We start from the raw sequence: 22,034 nt of genomic DNA, 5'->3' as shown, positions 1-22,034 counted from the left end.
TGTACACCTTCAAATATAGTGTTTCTGCACCTAGAATATATAATTCCTTAATGCTACCAGTGTCAGCGCTGGCTACTCTGTGGGTCAAACGCAGCACTTTCAAGGCTCATTGCCTCCCTAACTAATAAAAACACTGACTTTTCCCATTTTATCCATCAAGCACCCTTGGGTATCTTGAAGAAAAAGACTGTGAAATGAATGCAGATTCTGGCTGATTCTGTAATAATACTATGGCTCACTAAAAGCTTCGGCAGAGCCACACAAACACGTTTGATTCTTGCTCTCTAATGACTTTAAAAGTGCATTGATTTTCAGCTTCTTTAGCCTTGCACAGTTTGAACTTGGGTTTCAGAGAATAATTTAGTGTTCCACTCAATTTCCTCAAAACATTATTATTACTACTTAAAAGATTTCCAAATGAAGCAAATCTAAACACTGAGTGGTTCCAGCATATTGTCATTTCAGAGCTAATGCACGGAATCCTGTTCTTGACATTGCACGTATATCAGCTGCCCCAGTGACCAGTGACGGCAACCTAAGAATTCTTTATTTATATATGCTATTACATGTTCCAGCAAGTAAAGGATTTGTAGGAATGGCCAAATCAATCAGCTGGCTAAATATTATAATAAAAAAAATTGACATAGTTCATTTTGGGTCTTTACTTCCCTTGTGCACAGCTGATGAGATTAACAAGTCATAACTGTAGCCAACAGTGGAAAAAGAAAAATAGAAAGAAGAGCTCACACTACACCATGATTCCAAGAGAGGCCATCAGTGCCCATGCTCATCAGGCACTTTAAAGTAGAACTTCAGCTGAGGATCTCGTAAAGCCAATAGTTTTTTTTCCTAACACTTTACTCAGGACTGTGATGCTTAATCCAATCATATATTTGCATTAATTATGTTACCCTTTAGGACCCAGAACAACATCCGCCAGAATCATGCTGAAAAGAATGTTCCATGTAACAGATGGTCAGAAACTTTAAAATGACCCCACTGTACAAAATAATGAATCTAATAGTTCATACCCTTAATTAGTAGAGGCATAGATTGCACCCCTAATGTACAGCGTGTAAGAAGCACAAACCATTGTGTTATTTATACATAGGACAACACGCTGGTCATTATGCTAATACATTATGCTTACTGTATGTACATTAGATGAAGGATACAGTATATTTATCTGCACATTTTATATAGGGTCTATATCATTAATTATTCTCTATGAAGGTAATTTTAATTATGTAATGAAAACAGTTGCTTTATCTGATGTAATGGACATTCTTTCTTGTATGCCATAGCTTCAGCTTAAAATAATTTTCCCAGGACAGTATTGGTTTATGTCTATAAAATGATATATTTATTTATTAAAAACGTAAAATTCTTACTCTTCATGAATTATCAGTATTGTAGTATGTCACAGAAATGTTTAGAACTAAGAATAAAAGACTGGATGATCATTACCCTGAATAGAGTCGGTATGGTATAATATGTTGACATTTAGAATGTCGACATTTGGCATGATGACCCTATAGTTTTCCATAGGCTCTTAACAAACCCTAACCACAACCTAACCCTAAAATTGAGAATGATCGGGTCACGTCAACATTGTGCCATTATTTATATTGTGGATGTTTACATGTTTAATGTTGACCTCCATGTCAAAATGTTGGTGTTGTCATTCTGAACTTACAGTATACCAATAAGGTTTTATTAGCTAGCTTGGAATCTCCAACATAATTAGTCATGTATTATTTAAGTTTACTCTTTGCATTTCTAAATTATTTACTCTTTGTTAAAAGAAAAAAGTGATTGGTCATGCCTTTATTCCTGGACTGTTAGTTGCTAATTAACTTATGTAGTATTAAATATAATTAAAACATTACATAGGGGGTTATTAAGACCTGATCGCACAGCATTTTTTGGAAGTGTCAGGGAAAACGCATGCATGCGAAGGTGTTTGAGGAGAAGTCGTGTGACGTCACCTCCTTCCCCGATCAGGCTGCTTTCATCACACCTGTTGAGTAAGTCCTGGGCTATGCACAGACTGCACACAGTGGAAAATATTTAGACTGTAAGTGGTTTACAAATGGATATGCAGCTTGTCGCTGTTCCAGCTCATTTTCACAAGCCGTGCTAAGCAATTTGCAAACTTGAGGGATTTCACTTTGGCATATACCTGATCGCAGGGCTCTACAATTTAGCAGAGAAACGATCAGGTCTGCATAACCCCCATAGTACTTTTTCCCTTTGAGTTTAGAAAGTGTATGTATATGTACTTAGGAAATTCATTTTCACTACAATGTCTCTTAAGACACTTGTTTTTTACCAGTTTTTGATCAACATTAGGAATATAACTACACTTACAGCATTTTTTTTTAAGAAACTAAAAATAGAACTACTCTCATTGTTGATGTTGATGAATGATGATAAATGCCCTAATTATATTGACCTACTGAAATGCAGTATGCACCTTTATCTGTACAGCTAATCAACACAATCAATAAACAGCAATTAGGCATTGAACTTGTGATTGCAGGCATAATGTGCAATTTCTTATATAACAACTTATAGTTTTTTAAGCCAAAATCATTTAACATCAGTATGTTTAAAGCATACTGGCTCTAGCAAGACAATAAGGGATTTGTGAAAACAGCACAGCAAAACTGTATTGAAAAGGAGGTATTTTCTGTAATATGTAACATATTACAATAAAGTGTATATTTTCCTTTTATCTGGCTTTCCTACTTCACTTGTAAATAAAATCCCCATAAGTTTGGAGATAACCATAATATATGGTTGAGTCCCAATCAGTTTATTTGTCTTCCTCTGATTTCTAGATAATAGTTAAACATTCTTTTAGAAACATCGGAACTTGGATTCCCAGAAGGTGGCACACTTTTTGGCATCCCAGCTAAAACAATGCTAAGGGCTACAGTACATTGTTTTAGCACTATACAAAATGCATATATTCTATAACTTGAGCACCGGTTCTCAAATCCAGTATTCAAGCATCACCAAGGTCTTCTCATGTGAATGTCTTTAATAATGCACAGGGGTGTTAATCTATTTTGCTGGCTGAGCAATTATCCCACCCGTTTACACATACATAAATCCTTAAAACCTGGCCTGTTGGGGAAGCTTGACAATTAAGGTTGATAACCACTAGTCTAGATGATTCAATATTTAAAGAAGTTCTACTTCAAAATGTCCTCTTTGCATTCAGCACAATTGCTTTTGTCTCCCATCAAGTAATTCCAATAAAGTTCATGTGTAAAATATTGATCTATTGTTTGGTTAGGAGTACATTATTTTACAATTACATTTAAAGGAGTATATTATTTCACATTGTTTTGCCAATTGTAGTATTGTATATGTGTAATTTAGTTGACTCTGGTGTGCAGATTTTAGCAATGAGCGTTCATACAATCTAGTAGCGAGAAAAGAAAAGGTGGAGTATAAATGGGTAATAAAGTTACACAGTACCTCTGCTAGATTCCATATTGCTGCTGGGCACTAAAATTAAAAAGGGCTCATGTTTATGATCAAACTCAAAAGTAACATATTAATATTCTAGCACATATGCCACCATAATATGGTTATTTTGAACAAACAGTAATTTAGATAAAGCAGTGTTTCCCAAATTCAGTCCTCAAGGACCCTTAACAGTTCTGTCGCCCAGCAGGTAACTTGTAAGTGACCTGGAAAACACAAACTGGTAGGCGTTTTTGAGGAACAAGTTTGGGAACCACTGATTTAAAGAAAACCCTTAACTGTTCTACAGTAAAATTGGTAAAATTCTGGAAAACCTTGCCACATGGCAAGAGCAATGATGGTCAGGATCAATGTCCTATGTGCCCACACAGAATGATAACAAAAAACATACAATGATAATTAGTGAGTTTCCCAGTATTGCCATAATTGCTACAGCACAAGACTTCATATATGTATATACTTTTAATGGCTATTTCATAATTAAACTGAAGGACTGAAGGAAAAATCTTAATAAATGGAAGCACTCCCATTAACATTCAGTACATTTCAGAATTAGTTTGGTAGATGCATGCATATTAAAACCTACATCTGCAGACTAATGCAACAAGGGTTGTGCCAATTATTATGTTTACAAATATTATTTCCCTCTACCTTGGATAAACCATATAAAAGGTTTCCTTAGCTGATTCTAGATAATAAGTACTTATGGTTTTGCCCCTTTAATCTAGCTGGAAGTTACATAAAGGATGCCAAGCATACAGACATAAAATAGCACTAGCAGAAAATTGACATCTGTTGTTTTGTAACCTTTTTTATGAAAGAATAACTATGGCAACTATGGCTCTTTATTTAGTTGTTATTATTTTATACTGTCATTTCTTTCTGTTTAAAGTAAAAAAAAATGGATACATCTTTACATGCAATTTTTGAGAGCTAGAATTATCTGGAGATACTTATCAATAACATTCATTTAAAAAAAATTGCCAGGGGGCACAACATAGTCATCAGTATTCGCTTGTGACAACAACACTTGCGATAATTTTTCTATTGAGATTTTGTCCAAATTCTTATCATAGTAGCTATTGGCATCCCACTTGCTAACATGGTTACTGCACAGATTCCATCTAGTACCGACAACTGCGCCAAGAAAGTCAATTACAAGCTAAAACATGTTTATGATAACAGGTTTAGAGTTTAACCCCTTGTCGGAGGGGTGCGGGGTGGGGTTTACCAAAACTAAAGCCGTAGGTAAAGCAACATTTCAGAAATTAACTAGATAAATGTTGCAAGATAAAGCTGAATAAAAAATGTATTTCCATCAGTTTAACAGAAGTAGCAGGTGGTTTACTTTAATGCAAGATATGGCACTTAGAAATCCCATTTTCTTTCTACTGATTTAAATGTGGAGATTATTATCTTATAGTAGTACATACACATTCCGCATTCTTGAATAACATGGCACTTTGTTGCCAAGGAATCCTTTTAGTTACCTAATTTGATCTTATTATCCATGAGTGTGTTCCGTACTGGCAATTACTAAACAGAGGTTAAGAATACATAAGAGGCATGTAAAATGTCAACAAAATCAATAAGGCACAGTTTATGCATTTACCACAATTTTCAGCAGCAGTGTGCTAGATAGGAGCTGCACAGAGATGTTGCAATTAGCTGTTCTTGAGAAAAGTCAAAGTGTTAGCAGAACAATAAAGATGCTTTTTATGCCAAAGAGAACGAGCAAGGTCTTTCAAAAGTGTATGTATTTTAATTTACAGATCAATCAGTATTCCTTTTAGTGTCAAATGAAATGCATAGCACCTCCCAAATTCAATTCCAAATCTTATAATAGCTTTTCAAGTAGCTCTTTTGTTGGACAGAAATGTGTTGTTTTTTTTTATTATTTAAATATGTGTTTTTTTTATATTTCAAATAAATTGAAGGTTATTGATTTATTTTATTTAAAAAAGCTTTCTTTCTATTTTCCTCAAAGGCAATTATATATAGAGGCAAGGACAGCATCTTTATACATGAAAGTAATGAGAAACAGTGAGACAACTGATGTGATCAAGGTTGAGTTGATTAGCAGCACCTGCGGCTTCATAATAAAAGTGTTTCCAGGGCAGGAGGTCATTGCTCTTGATGGTGGAATAGTTACCTTAGTGATAGGCTGGAGTGTGGGCTACTGTAGGGGCCACTGGAGCATTCTGAAGAGTTTGAACTATGCTGTGATTACCTGTATGCTGCTTGCTGTGCTTTATTTATACTTGCCTATGCTGTGTACCTGATATGCTGTGTACTCCTCCAGGAATAAAGACCAAGACTTCATCTTGATCTAGTGTATGGGATTACTTGTCACTATATATATATATATATATATATATATATATATATATATATATATATATATATATATATATGAGTCCACTCAGTCGCTGTATGTAAACGTTTTCGGTTTATTCAACCTTCATCAGACAAACTTCTGTTAGATTGTTTCTATATATTTTGTAACTTCAACCAGCGATGTTTTTTTCCGCTGGTTGTAATTTGTTAAAAGTCCTCTAAGTCTCTGTATTCCCATCATATTGTAATTGAGTCTATTAAGCACTGATTAAGCATAGACTGTTTTGTATTGATGCTAATGAGCTGGCTATATAACTGAGACCATACTTACCTAAGACACGCCTCCTTACGAAGTCCCACGACGAAACGCGTTGGGGCGTGTCCTCCTGACGTTTCCAATCACCTGTGCTGATTCCCGTCTGTCTGCTGCTTGCCGTGCTGAGAACGCAGCCGCCGCCGCTGGTCCATCCGGGTCGGAGTGTCTGGAGTCCCCAGGTTCCGTTCCCTCAGCGTGCTGTACCCGGAGTTTTGTCACCATTGTTCCATCGTTGGTCGGAAGTTGCTGGAGTCCCCAGATCCCGTGCCATACACCTTCTATATTTGAGAACGCTGCTGCCGCTGTACATCTTGGTCGGAGTTGCCTGGAGTCCCCAGATCCCGTACCTGTTAGCGTGCCATACTGTTGGTGACTATTCTCATGCTGGTTTTGTTTTACTGATATGTATGAGCTTATATGCAGACTTTTTAGTAAAAACTAAACATTTGGCTCATGTGTGCGCTCCTTCTTCCTTTTTCCACATTTTCCAATATACCTGAGGCCTGACTAGCCCCACTTGGAGTGAGCTGCACTGCATACTTTCTGCACAGACAGAAAGCTGTTATTTCATTAATGATTTTGCGCAGAATTTGTATTTGTATATATATATATATATATATATATATATATATATATATATATATATATATATATATATTGAGCCTGAAGTCATTTTGGAAATGTGCACCTATTCTGTGCAAAATAATCTAGATACTTGATTTAACCAGCTCCAAGGATGGTCTGCAGTTGACATACACCGAAATTCACTTTAAGAATAAGTTGAAAAGCCTTCATTAAGCAGTAGGATCATGGCAAGTGTATCTACAGTTTTTTTTTTTACTTTAAATCTTTATTATAGTACAAAAAAAACAACATAAATTTTACATACATTCATTTCAATACATTCATAAACAACACATATGTATAGACCTATTACTTACATTACATTACATCTACACTTATACCTGCAGGGGTGCCCTATCTTACGTTCTTATTAAGGTGCCTCGTGCCATATTTTACCTTTTTTATATCTTACTACTCTATCCTCGTCCCTTCACTTATCCGTCCCGTTAATAGCCGGTGATGTCTTCTTTTCTGTCATTATGTATCATTGCCGATTTTCTAACTATACGGTGTGACATTAGGGGGAAGGAATGGGGAGGAGAAAAAAAAAAAAAAAAAAAAAAAAAAAACCAAAGGGTGCCAAATTTGTGTTATATATTATGATTAACTACCTTTCCCTTCTCTGTTTCCCTCCTCCCCCTCCTCTTCTCTCATTTATCGTGTTTCCTTACTCTATCTAAGCGTGGACATATATAAAGCTTTTTCTTAGTGTGTCAATTATCACTTTCAGTTATATACTGTGTTTCCTTTCTATTCTGTATAATGCTCTTATGTGTTATCATTACTTCCGCTTAATATCTTAAGCTTATATTTAAGTGTCTAATTCTACTGTAACGTGCTTTTTTCGTAAAGTGGTGACTGTATCCAGTGATTCCAAATTAGGTAAAACTTATTTAGTGTGTTACGGGTGTGTGCTAACTTTTTCTCTTGTTGTATTATGAGATTCACGCGACTTTTCCATATTGCTATATCCGGCGCTACATTTGACATCCATCTACCACCTACTATCACTTTTGCAATTGCCATAAGGTTAATAATATATGCTTTTTCGTTCTTATTCGCATTTCCAGGCACTATTCCCAATAGGCAGCATTTTTGGGTCAGATTTTCAATTGCTATCCCCGTCCTGGTTATATTATATTTAACCTTGTCCCAAAACTGGGAGATTATGTAGCATTCCCATATTAAATGGATGAAAGTACCTGGGGAGTTTCTGCATTTAGGACAGGTAGATGAGTTTCTCCCTGCAAATTTCTCTAGTCTTATTGCCGTCATATATGATCTGTGGAGGATGAAAAGCTGCGTTTGCTGAATTCGTAGCGAATTTGTTGCTTTTGCGACTACCGTCCTTGCCACCGACCATTCTGCTTCATTCATCTCTCCTATCTCTATTTCCCATTTTTCTTTTAGTGCTGTTAAGCTATCCTTATTTTTGTTTTCCATTAGGATACCATAGACTCGTGATATTAATTTTTTTTTATTAAGGGCTATGATCATCTTTTTCGTTTCTGACTCACCAAACCGTGGCTTACTATTTTTTTGATATGTTTCCACTATGCTTCTTAGTTGAATGTATCTAAAGAGATATGTGTTAGGTATATCATACTCCTCTTTTAATTGTGGGAATGATTTTATTCCATTTAGATCGTACAGCTGGGAGATATATTTTATTGACAATGGATGCCAGACTTCTGCTAATTGCAGTGCCTTGGCTTCCTTAGATGTTATAATATCAATTACTCTAAATTCTTTGTCAATAAATTCGTTGTCCAATATCTGATTTCCCTCCTGCCATATTTTTATTGCCTGCACGACCAGTGGTAAATCCCCTTGCTGTTTCTTCCCCTGGATTAATCTATATTTAGGGGGTATATTTGGTGTGGAGACCTTTACTAATTCCTTTATCAAATGGCTATTCGGCTCATCTTCCTTGAGCCACGACTTTAATTGTGCCATTTGTGATGCTATATAGTATAGCCTAAGGTCTGGCAATCCTAGCCCACCCTTTAACTTTGGTATCATTAGATCATTTATTTTAATCTTGGGACGGCTTTTATTCCAAATAAAGGAACTTATTAAACTATTAAATTTTCTAAATATATCTTTAGGCAGGTAGACCGGTGAGTTATTCAATATATACAAAAACTTAGGGAGCACAATCATTTTTACTAAGTTTATCCTCCCAGTGGCTATCAGGGGCAATCCACTCCATACTTTAATTTTTTTTTTCAGCCATTCCATCAGGGGGCGTAGATTTAAGTCTATATATTCCGTTGGATCTCTTGATACATATATCCCAAGATACTTAAGGACAGTTGTCCATTTCAATTGATATGAGGATACCTGTATATAATTGCCCGGGTTACCCACTGGGAGCACGCTTGACTTTGCCCAATTTATCCTAAATCCTGTATAATCTCCATATTCCTCTATCATCTTCAAGATCATTGGGAGGGATGCTCCATAGTCCTTTAGAAATATCAACAAATCATCCGCATATAGAGTGATCCTCTCCATTTGATCTTTTACCCTATAGCCTATATCCACTGGATGTTGCCTGATCAAACAGGCCAACGGTTCTATCGCCAGGGCGAACAGGGCAGGGGATAGCGGGCATCCCTGCCGTGTTCCCCGGCCGAGGCCGAAAGGCTGTGATGTCCAACCATTAACAGATACTCGGGCCGATGGCTCTGAATATAACAGCTGAATCCACCTCAAAAAGTTTGGACCAAATCCATATATCCGGAGAACCTGCCACAGGTAGGGCCACTCCACCGCGTCAAAGGCTTTTATGGCGTCTAATGACACCACCGCCCCTAATTTCTCATCAGCGCCCCTCAGCTGCAGATGCGAGTATAACCTTCGGATGTTGATACTGGTCTCCTTTCCAGGGATAAACCCTGTCTGGTCACTATGAACAAGTTTTAAAATATATTTATTAAGTCTATTGGCCAATATTTTGGCTGTTAATTTAGCCTCCACAGTAATGAGGGAGATCGGCCTATACGATTCCATATCTACAGGATTCTTATCTGATTTCAAGATCAATATGATTTTAGCTTCGGTCATAGATTTTGGTATAGTTCCCTTATCGAATCCTTCCACAAGGGTTTTATACAACATAGGGGCTAATGTGTCACTATATTTTTTATAAACCTCAGCGGGTATCCCATCGAGGCCTGCGGCTTTTCCTACGGGTAATAGTTTTATTGCCTCCATAACTTCTTCTATTTTTAACGGGGCCTCTAGTTCCCTTATATCTGCCTCCTCTAATTTGGGTAGCCTAATATTATCCAGGTATTGTTTTATTTTCTCCTCGCTATTCTGGAGCTTACTTTCGTATAATTGCTGAAAATATTTTGCAAAGGCCTCTCCTATTTGGGGGGTAGCATTTACTATAATGTCTTCTTGATTTTTCACAGCTAAAATAGTATTTGACATTTTCTCACATTGTGCTAGGTAGGCAAGGTATTTCCCTGCTCTATCTTCACATTGATATCTCATATTAGTTTTATGCATTATGATTGTTTGGTTGACCTTTTTAATCGCCTCTAGCCAGTTTATCTTGGCCTCCTGCCATTCCCTATATGCCTCCTCTGACTTCTTTATACAATATTCCTTCTCCATTTCCACACATTTACTCTCCAAAGCCAGAATACCCTCTCTACTTTTCTTTTTGGCTTCCGCAATACATTTTCTCAGGGTGCCTCTGATATACGCTTTAAGGGCGTCCCAGACTATTTCTATACTTGCCGTACCCTCATTATGCTCCCAAAAGTTCCGCCAGAGGGCCACAAGATCGTTATTTTGATCGATATTACGTAGCCACATAGGGTTAAATTTCCAAAAACTACTACCCCTTTCGTTGGATACCTCATATTCCATATATACTGGGGAGTGGTCCGATATACCCCGTGCTTTGTACTCGATCTTGCGGACCTTCGGCGCAAACTCCCTGGAGACCAGGATTAGGTCAATCCTAGAGAAGGCCACATATGATGAGGAAAAACAGGAGTACTGCACCGTTTTGGGGTTTCGAAGGCGCCAGGGATCTAACCATCCGATGTTATCTATATACCTCGCAAATCCCTGGTTCCCTCTGCCTCCCCCTGTCCCGGTTCCACTCCATCTATCCAACTGGGGGTTCAGTATATTATTGAAGTCCCCCATGCATATTAAAGGGATGTTTGGGGTCAGGGCAATAAATTCCGTTGCTTTGTTAAGAATTTTGTATGCAAATGGAGGAGGGATATAAATTGATAATAACAACACTTGCATTGAATTTACTGTACAATCTAGAAAAACATAGCATCCATTTGGGTCTATCATAACCCTATTACAGACAAATGGGACAGATTTACGAATTAAAACGGATACCCCTCTAGAGGTTGAGGTGAAAGATGAATGGTATGCATGGGCAATCCATGATTTTTTTAGGGCCAATAGTTTCTTCCCCACAAGGTGGGTCTCGGATAGACATATAATATCGGCACCATAATGTTTTAGCTGGTTCAGTACGAGGGAGCGTTTTATCTTGTCATTTATACCGCGAATATTCCAAGCGAGTACTTTAATTATTTCTGCTAACATACCAACTTATTTATACAAGAATTCCACTTTTCCCCTGCACTGAACCAGTATCATTAGGCACCCTTGCACATTAACAATTATACAACACTTAACACTTACATATACATGAACACCCATCCCATTCCACCTCCCTCCCCCCTCCCTGTATACCAAGTCTGCCCCCCTCCCAAAGGTATACTTAATTTCCCTTCCCATTCTGTTTTCCCCTAGGGGTTTAACTTTGCTTAACCACCAAAGAGCGGGGGGAGCTCCCTGGATTCTTTTTGCTTAATTTAATGGCTCGCTGTCTGCTAATTGGTACCTTCCTGGCACCCATTTATCAATCCATGATGCTGCTTCCTTTGGGTTCGCAAAGAATATAGTTTCTCCTCCTGCCTCCACCCTCAGCTTGGCAGGGTACATCATGGAATACTTGATGCCTTTATCACGTAATCTGCGTTTTGCCTCGATGAATTTGGCTCTTTCCTTCTGGACCTCGATTGCATAGTCGGGGAAGATTGAGATTTTGCTTCCGTTATGTTCGATGGGGCTTTTTACTCTTGCTAATCGGATTACTGTATCTCGATCCTGGAAGTGCAGCATTTTAATAATCATAGTTCTTGGTGGAGCTCCAGGAGGTAAGGGTCTTAACGGCACCCTATGAGCCCGTTCAATTGAAAAGAACTTGGAGAAGGCATCTCCCCCAAATTTCTCTCTTATCCACTGTTCCATATACTTTATGGGCTCAGTGCCTTCCTCTTTTTCAGGCAATCCGACAATCCTCACGTTATTTCTTCGGCTCCTCCCCTCTAAATCAGATATTTTACTTTTCATTTCCTTCATTTGATTAGACAGTAGGTCGACTTTCTCCTCCATTTTGTTGCTGCTATCTTCCAGCCTTGATACCCGGGTTTCCGCCTCTTTTATTTGTTTCTTGACCGATTTCAGATCTTGCCTTATATTGGCCACATCCAGCTGTATATCTGAGACTTTCTCCATTATTCGTTGTTCTGAGCCTTTTATGGCCTCCATTAATTGTTGCATCGTAATCTCCTGCTCTTCCTGCGGGCCACCGCTTTTCACTGGAGTTGATACAGGGGTGGTTGTAGGGGTTTTTGTAGCTGGTTGTGAGCGTGCGTACCTTTCTAGTCGGGCCGCCGCGCTTGGGTTAGATTTGGGCATCTCTGATGGAAATATAATAGCGTTTGAGCTACTGTATTGTTGCCTCTTAAAGGTACGTATACACTTATCCACGTATGTCGCGACTGGGGAGACACAGAATTGAGATGATATAATGTCGCCCCCTTTTTTGTGCTGACAGTAATTACAGTCCGTTATAACACCTTGTGTTTTTTTTTTTTTTTGTTTTTTTTTTTTTTATACTCGGCCCAATACTCAGGCTCTTAGGCCTATATATGCACCCTGCTGTTCGTGCAAGCGGTAGATGGCAGTGTTGCCTGATGGTATCTTGTCCAATATTACCAATTGAGTCCACAGCCAATTAACACTTTATGAGGGAGATGAAGCAGTATCGCTCTTATCTTTTGCTTCTATTTGGCTGCTGAATAGTGTATCTATAGGAATTGCTGCTGCTGCGGGTAGTGGGGAGTATAGTGCTTTTCACCTTGCGGCTTTATCCTGCAGAATGTATATACAGGAGTTGCTGCCACTGCGGATAATCAAAAGTATAGTGCCTTTCACCTTGCTGCTTTCTCGTACAGAATGTATATACAAGAGTTACTGCCACTGCGGGTAATAGGAGGTATAGTGCTTTTCACCTTGCGGCTAGGTATTATTGCTTTTCACCTTGCAGCTTTAACGTGCGGAGTGTATATACAAGAATTGCTGCCACAGCGGATAATGGATGGTGCAATGCTTTTCGCCTTGCAGCTTTCTCATACAGAATGTAAATACAAGAGTTACTGCCACTTCAGGTAGTGGAAGGTATAGTGCTTTTCACCTTGCGGCTAGGTATATTGCTTTTCACCTTGCAGCTTTATCGTGCGGAGTATATATACCGGAGTTGCTGCCACTGTGGATAATGGATAGTACAATGCTTTTTCACCATGCAGCTTTAACGTGCGGGATGCCGGCTATGATGTGGGCATTTTTTCTCCCAGCTATTATATCTTGCTGTATGCAGGGGGGGGGGAGGGGGCCTCGGTCCCAATAGTAGCCTTTTATCACAATGTCACAATGCCTATCTCTTCAGAGGGGGGGGGGGGGGTACCGTTTTGTGTCGCTGTGTATACTGTGATTACTACGGTCTATCCACAGATGTGCTCTATTGACCTTTTGTGGGAAGGGGATCACCAATCTCAGTATCCACCACACTGTAGGATTGCAGCCAGTCTATCACACAGTAAGAAAATAGAAGTTTTTTGTTTTTACCTTCTTCCAGGGCGATACCCTTCACAGGGCTTCTCTCCTGCCCCCACCTCTTGCCAGTAGCACCGCTATCTCCAAGGACCAGCACGCTGTACCCCGCAGGTATAGGCACGCTGGGGCTCTCTTTTTTTTTTTTTTTTTTTTCTTTCCTTTTTATATATTTTTTTTCTTCCCCCTTACCCCGCAGAGCCTCCTCGTCAGATGCCTTTGATCTGGGCTGTCCCCGTTGGTGAGTGGGAGCCTCTCGCCGCCCGCAGCTACTCGCTTCTTTCGGCACTTCCTCCTACGGAGTTTCTATGCGTCCGGGGCGCCTCGTCTGCCCCGCCGCGACGCAGTCTCGTCACCGCTGGGCGCCTCTCCCCGTCTGCCGTGGATCTCCGCTCTCAGCTCCCGCCAGTGGCTCCCGCTGCCGCCCTGTCTTTAACGCGCCACACTCCTCACACCTCGCTCCCCGCTTGGCTTAACCAGTACTCCAGGAGGCTCAGAGGACGCAGCTTCCAATTTTCTCACAGCGCCTTGGCCCCAGGTCGGTTTCTTTAGCGTTATAGCTGGTTTTTAGCGATCACCATTTCATCAGGATATTTTCTCCAGGGAGCTCTCCTACCACCTCACCTCACTCCCGCCCTGCCGTGGCCACACCCCCGTATCTACAGTTTTAGTGTACATAATGGGTTTAGCCATTCTTTAGGTGAATATAAAAATGTATTCCTAAAATGTATTAGTGTGGGGCACCAGAAAATCCGGTCTAAAATACAGTTGGAAGTGAATGTAAAAACCATACACTGCGCATTCTGGGACATGAAACTATGAGCTGTCCCTATAGCCCACTAAATAAAGCAAAGAACAAAACAAATTCATATTCATAATAAATATCACACACAGCATCAGTCGCAATGACATAAATGCAATTGAATTAAATGTGATTAGATGATAGGGTTTTCATTATAGTTTTCCATCTGCATATAACAATGTTTTATATTTATAGCACATATGGAGATTTTCACAAAGCAATTTCCTCAATACAAAGGAATGCTGCATTTGCAAATACAAAACTACAAAAAAATAGATGGACATGTGGTTCTATTTCAAATGTGGAACAGGAGGGTAACGGTGCACAAAGGTCTGATAAAACTCATATACAGTAGATGATCAACAGTGTTGTTCTAATGTACAGTACAGTATATAGAAAATAGTGCCAAAAATAGCACTATTCTCTGGTAGGAAAAATATATCATTGCATTAATATTATCATCTGATCAGGGAAGAATGATCAAATCTTCTAAAAACTAAAAGCTGAGGTGATGCAACGAATCCAATTCTAGCTGCTGTTTATCTAGAACATTCTTTAAAATGACAGCCTGATTCTTTCTGGTTGCCTTGAGCAACTTTTCAGTTTTAGAATTATTTCTAAATTGCCCCTTATGAAAATGAGCATATGCAATATATAATAATAATAATAATACAAACATATATAAATATACATGTGGGTATTAATTCTGCATTGCATGTTTCATTCAGGTGATGTTATTTTAAAATGTTATTTTAAAATGTGGTGGTATGTGTAAAGTGTAATGTGTGATAATCAATTACTCAGTATTCCATGTAGTAGCTTAGTATTGTATATATGACTTCAGCAGTGTTCTAATGTAATTGCCTGTAACACATGTGCAACCAGTTGTAAGTTTGTAATTTTTTTAAAAGTTTTTTTCAAGGCCATTTGCAAATGAACCATTGGGGAAGATGTATGAACCAGCGCTAAGTGCAAAAATGCACTTAACGCTGGTTAACTGGGGGGATTACGTTTATGTGCGCTAGTAACAGCCCGCCGAGTTACGCTTGGCGAGGCTGTCCCCTGCAATCCCCCCCAGGGATTAACGGCCGGGGCGATGTATTAACAGCCTTCAAGGCGTTAATTCACCCCGGCCGCTTCGCCAGCTCAGGGCTAGCGTTGTCCTATCCCCCACTGTGGGGACAACGCTAGCCCTGCTTCTGGCTCGGGCTGCGCAGGAGATCTCGCGTTTTTTTGCGAGATCTCGCGCATGCCCATTAGAGCCGGACAGCAGGGGGGGGGAGCGCACTGAGCATGTGCGGGGTGCCAGGGGAGCCGATAAGGAGAGCCGTTAACGCTGGGCATAACGGCTCTCCTTATCGGCTTGGGGGGGGGGTAATACATTTGCAAATAACGGGTGCCTGCTTCACCTCATTATGCAGGAGAAGCGGGACCCATTATTTTAGAAGCACTAAGGGGGGTTAGTACATCTGCCCCATTATGCCTAATGCGTAGAAAGGATAATAGATGAGTTTGTTAAGCAATTTATTTAAAAAAAAAAAAAAAATTATATTAGAATTAAGGTGTCCTGGGTGTCATCGCTAAGTTAGTTTGGTTTTTATTCCTTGTATACCGAGCTGCAGAGAAAGCGTGTTCAGGCTCAATGCTATTGGGTGGAATAGAGAGGAAGTACTGGTATACGCTGCTATTCCAGCTTTTTCAATTTCTGGCTGGGTTGACTTCACTGACTTTTGAATTTAAGATCAAACCTTTGTTTTAAAGTACAGCAAGTCTGTGTATGGAGGCTGGTCCAATCTACAGTAACTCTTAATTGGGTATTTCTGTTCCACCTCCTGAATTTTTAGTACAGTTGTATCTGGTTCATTTCTCATATTGCTTGCCTCTCAACAATGTTTTATTTGCTTCATTTCTGTTTGTCTGGCTATGGTAAATAAATTGAAATATGTTGTTCAAAATATCTTATATGGCATTTTGCAAGTATTTTAAGTCACCTAAAATGTCTACTTTGTACCTTTAAACCTATTAGATTATTTTAAGCTGAAACATAATTTGCAAATTTAGATATAGGGTTCTGTATTTGAGACACAAGACACTTTAGAACAGCATCTGCCATATACAAATTTGCATCATGTTGACACAGAGCATCTACAGCTACTGTACTTTTCCTGGAGTCACTGCATCCACTATTTCAGCAAGTAGCTTAAAATTGGATTCTTCTAAAATTGCAGGTTATTTCGAATCAGAGATTTTTGAATGGAGGTCTTTAACTCAAGAAAGTGTTCAAGCATCACCAACACTGAGTCCACTGAATTTTGCAATCCACTCTTAATGAAATTCTTTACCTTTCTCAGCTTTTACATATTTTTGAAAAAAATATACACTGCTCAAAAAATAAAGGGAACACTTAAACAACACAATGTAACTCCAAGTCAATCACACTTCTGTGAAATCAAACTGTCCACTTAGGAAGCAACTTTGATTGACAATCAATTTGGCATGCTGTTGTGCAAATGGAATAGACAACAGGTGGAAATTATAGGCAATTAGCAAGACACCCCCAATAAAGGAGTTGTTCTGCAGGTGGTGACCACAGACCACTACTCAGCTGCTATGCTTTCTGGCTGATGTTTTGGTCACTTTTGAAAGCTGTCAGTGCTTTCACTCTAGTGGTAGCATGAGATAGAGTCTACAACCCACACAAGTGGCTCAGGTAGTGCAGCTCATCCAGGATGGCACATCAATGCGAGCTGCGGCAAGGTTTGCTGTGTCTGTCAGTGTAGTGTCCAGATCATGGAGCTGCTACCAGGAGACAGGCCAGTACATCAGGAGATGTGGAGGAGGCCATAGGAGGGCAATAATTCAGCAGCAGGACCGCTACCTCTGCCTTTTTGCAAGGAGGAACAGCAGGAGCACTGCCAGAGCCCTGCAAAATGACCTCCAACAGGCCACAAATGTGCATGTGTCTACTCAAACGGTCAGAAACAGACTCCATGAGGGTGGTATGAGGGCCCAACATCCACAGGTGGGGGTTGTGCTTACAGCCCAACACCGTGCAGGACGTTTGACATTTGCCAGAGAACACCAAGATTGGCAATTTCACCACTGGCGCCTTGTGCTCTTCACATATGAAAGCAGGTTCACACTGAGCACATGTGACAGATATGCAGAGTCTGGAGATGCCAAGGAGAATGTTCTGCTGCCTGCAACATCCTCCAGCATGTCCGGGTTGGCAGTGGGTCAGTAATGGTGTGCGGTGGCATTTCTTTGGGGGGCCACACAGCCCTCCATGTGCTCGCCAGAGGTAGCCTGACTGCCATTAGGTACCGAGATGAGATCCTCAGACCCCTTGTGAGACCATATGCTGGTGTGGTTGGCCCTGGGTTCTTCCTAATGCAAGGCAATGCTAGATCTCATGTGGCTGGAGTGTGTCAGCAGTTCCTGCCAAAGGAAGGCATTGATACTATGGACTGGCCCTGCTGTTCCCCAGACCTGAATCCAATTCAGCACATCTGGGACATCATGTCTCGCTCCATTGCACCACAGACACTGTCCAGGAGTTGGCGGATGCTTTAGTCCAGGTCTAGGAGGCGATCCCTCAGGAGACCAACTGCCACCTCATCAGGAGCATGCCCAGGTGTTGTAGGGAGATCATACAGGCACGTGGATCACACACACACTTCTGAGCCTCATTTTGACTTGTTTAAAGGACGTTACATCAAAGTTAGATCAGCCTGTAGTGTGTTTTTCCACTTTAATTTTGAGTGTGACTCCAAATCCAGACCTCCATGGGTTAATAAATTTGATTTCCATTGATCATTTTTGTGTAATTTTGTTGTCAGCACATTCAACTATGTAAAGAACAAAGTATTTAATAAGAATATTTCATTCACTCAGATCTAGGATGTGCTATGTTAGTGTTCCCTTTATTTTTTTGAGCAGTGTATTATTTTCAATTAAAAGGTGAAAGTTCACTTTAGCTCATGTCCATATAGTGTCTTTAGCTGTGATATTGCCTGCTGATTCCACTGTGATAGATTTATCATCATCACCAACTATATTAGGCGGATGATGACCATTATCACTGACATCCTCTATACAAGAGGAAAACTAATCAGTAATTACTTTGGTTGAAGAGAGCTTTCTAAATTGCTAATGTTGAGAAGCACCCTTTTTGTAGAGAATATCACCTACTGCATGGTGAATGCTGTGCACTAGACACAAATGATATCCACCAGCTACAAGTTTTGTAACTCATACCATTACATTTGGACCATCTATGATGACTGCAACATTATAATTTTCAAGTGTCACATTAAACTCTTTAATGGGTTTTTAAAATTGAAGACATTTTTCTACAGCTATTGGTCTGAAGAAATATCCCTCCTGCCTATACCACTATTTAAAAATTACTGATTTTCTGTATGGATTTTGATTTTGATTAAATTTTCAGGACATAATTCAAAATTCAAAACTCTATTTTGTATGGCAGTCATATTGAAGGATGAATCAACACACCTTTTAGTAATCAATAATTGCCTTAAAGACAGTCCACCCAAAGCTGTCATTCATGCTAATGTTACATTTAATGATTTTTTTTTATAATTTTTTGTTTCATAGGGGATGGACCTTAATCAATATTAGTCACAATAACAGTTACTTAAAAAAGTAAAAAAATGCTTATTTAGATGCTATGCTTCTTTAGATGACCTGAAATCCTAACAACTCTAGTAGCCATGGCAATAAGCTATTTGTAAAGCTCTGGATAACATTATTGCATTGCTTAGATTTAGTGCACCTGGTAGTGAGTAAATCAGGTGATAAAACCAATAATTGTATATATGTTTTAATGAACCATATGAACAAGATTTGTCCCCAGATTCAAAGATCTTTTGGAACATTGGTTTCATAACCTATAGTACATACAGTAAACAAAGAACATCAGAGAGTTCTTCAGAAATTAGGGATCCTTAAATCAAATCCATTAACGGTGGATTGCGAGAAGTTTTGAGCTGTAGGATATTGATAAATTTTATAGCTATAAAAATTTTGTGGATGGTCTTCCCATACTTCTATCAGATAGAGAATTGTTCAATATAACTACTTAAAATATGTATCTACTTTAGTAGTTTTAGAAACTTGAGCTAGCTAATATTTTATATTTTATATACATATCCTACATGAAAATTATACTGTATAATCAGTGTTAACAACATCTGTAACAGCAGAGTATACTGTCACTGTATTTTCCTTGGCAGAAAGCGGTCAAGATGGCTTCAGCTGTATTGCATTGAAAAGTAAATTAACTTAATCAGGAAATCATCCAGATTCCCTAATTTGCTGCCTTGGCCAAATAAAATGGTTATCGGAGCCATAGCTTTATCTAGGGAAAAAAAGAAAGATAAAATCCACTCTATCTGTTTTGGGGCAGAACTGTAGCTGGAAATGTAATCTACTCTGCTTAAAGCTTTTACTCGGATATATGCCTTATTGATTAGTACCTCCTTTACATTCCATTGATAAAATCTATGAGATTATTACTTTATTTGGTTATCTATAAGGGCTACAGAAATTAAGAGACAGTATGGGTCAAGATGTATGGGGTTCAACTGCCACTTTTAAAAAACATAATAATTTTATACTGAAAGTAAATCGTACAATGCCAAATGTTGCCTCATGGATTTATAACCGTTAGCCCTTTCAATGTTTCTCTACATTTTGAGGATGTCCTTTATCTCCCTTGAAAGTTAACTGAAATTCATAGAATTTGTTTCCCCCATGTTCTTTCATTTTTTTTTACTTTTGTTGCTGCAAATTTTAGAATAAAATTACTATGCTTAACAGACAGCAACTGTAAATGACTTGCATGTAATCAAACTTCTGTACCTAATAAACTAAGGGCCTGATTCAGACCTTTTTGTTAGGCTGCGTATACTTACAGCCTAGCAAACAGGATAGCACCGCCCCACCAAACGCTCAGCCCCTCTGCCGCCCGAATCCCTTCGCAAGCAAGCGAGGCCGCCGGTTGATTTATTTCTCCTTTTGTGGATAAAAGAAAGTCTACACTTACTTTTACCCTGGATGAAGATGGCCGAAAATGGGATGGGCGCTGATGTCATGTGACATCAACCTCCCACCCAAGAAGCATTTTGACATTGATATTTTAATGTTATTTTACTGCACATGGCATCAAATGCATATAATCTGGAGTGAATATTGTTATAGAATTAGAAAGTTCATTTACTGTACTGTATTATTGAAACCCCAGTCAGAATGAGCCATGTTGTGAGATAAAACTACAGTATGCTGCTTTGCCTATTCTCGCTAATTATATAGGCAGTACTGTTTTTCAAAATTGCATAGAGACATTTTTTAAGCTTTTAATATTTCAAGCATCTCAGTGTGTAGTGCCTTATCTTCAGTAGATTCCGAAGTCCAGCTACCTTTGTAAGGAAATGTCAGATAATTATGTAGTGCTGATTTCCAGCAATTTATGAAAATGCCAGAAATGATTGAGTCTGCATTACAATGCTGGTAATTGTTAGCTACTGTACTTATATCATTCCAGCCCACAGTAGAATATGTGGCTCTGTCCAATGAGTTGCAAAGGTCACTGTATCTTTTATAGCTTTAGTCAAGCATTTCTACTTCCCTCACCTTGCAAGTGTAACCATTTTAAAAAACATTATCTCAATTACTAGACTATTAGTTAAGTCCCATGATGAGTTCATGGGTCAAAAAGGCTAATGTATTAAATGAGCATTTAGCATTTTCAAGTTTTGGAGAATAAAATGATGCTGGTATCTATCTGAGAAGAGGAAGCCCAGACAGGTGCTAAGGGTGGGGTATGCATAGAAGCTGTCTATATTTACTATTTGTCTATGACATGACTAACTTCACAGATGTAAGAAAGTAATTTTAAATATATTTTACATCGAAACACATCAAAAATGCCCATTTAGATTTTCATAATGTAGATTTGTTGACTGAAAGTTTCTATTGTATTTTTTTTTATTCCTTGAATTCAAGTCATCTTACATTCCTGCAAATTGCTCAATGTGCCTGAAACAGATCCTCTCAAGGGAAAATGAAAAATGTGTCCATATTGTTTGCATTTTATCTGTGTAATCTACAAATGAAAGGAGAAGTCTATGGGGATTGGAAAGCTCTATTCTCAATCTCTGAACTATTAGGTCGGTCCAATTAAAGGTATCACCATGTACAGTCAACATGATGTACTCTGGGAAGGATTGTGCTAGGCAAGCTTTAGAACACACTAAAGATCACATAAAATTTTCATTTCTGAGCTGCTCTTGTTCTAGTGTACCTTTGTGTTGTCATAATAATTTACACATTAAACTGAATTGTGCAGGATGTGTGTAGAGAAATATTTAATCAAAAACAGCATTCATTGCACTCTTCTGTAATCTGGCCAATAATCAGCTGCCACCACACTGTACACTTGTTTTCGTCAAGTTTCATTTTGTATGTTTTACGTTGCCGCCAATCAAATAT

General features: G+C 38.9%; 1 protein-coding gene across 41 annotated transcripts in view; it reads right to left on the bottom strand.

The window, feature by feature from the left end:
• CELF2 (CUGBP Elav-like family member 2) overlaps positions 1–22,034 on the bottom strand; it is a 448,556-nt gene that overhangs the window by 87,738 nt on the left and 338,784 nt on the right. For 24 of the 41 annotated variants that reach the window (XM_083183415.1, XM_083183416.1, XM_083183444.1 and 21 more), the window contains one exon: positions 3,490–3,519. The exons of the other annotated variants lie outside the window; for them this stretch is intronic. In XM_083183415.1, coding sequence (XP_083039541.1) covers positions 3,490–3,519 — 30 coding nt within the window. The remainder of the gene's footprint in view (positions 1–3,489; positions 3,520–22,034) is intronic. 41 annotated transcript variants of the gene reach the window in all.

Source organism: Crinia signifera, chromosome 4 (genome assembly GCF_055691185.1).
Source record: "Crinia signifera chromosome 4, ASM5569118v1, whole genome shotgun sequence".
Lineage (NCBI taxonomy): Eukaryota > Metazoa > Chordata > Amphibia > Anura > Myobatrachidae > Crinia > Crinia signifera.
The sequence above is the reverse complement of the archived record's forward strand: the minus strand, read 5'-3'. Positions and strand labels throughout refer to the sequence as shown.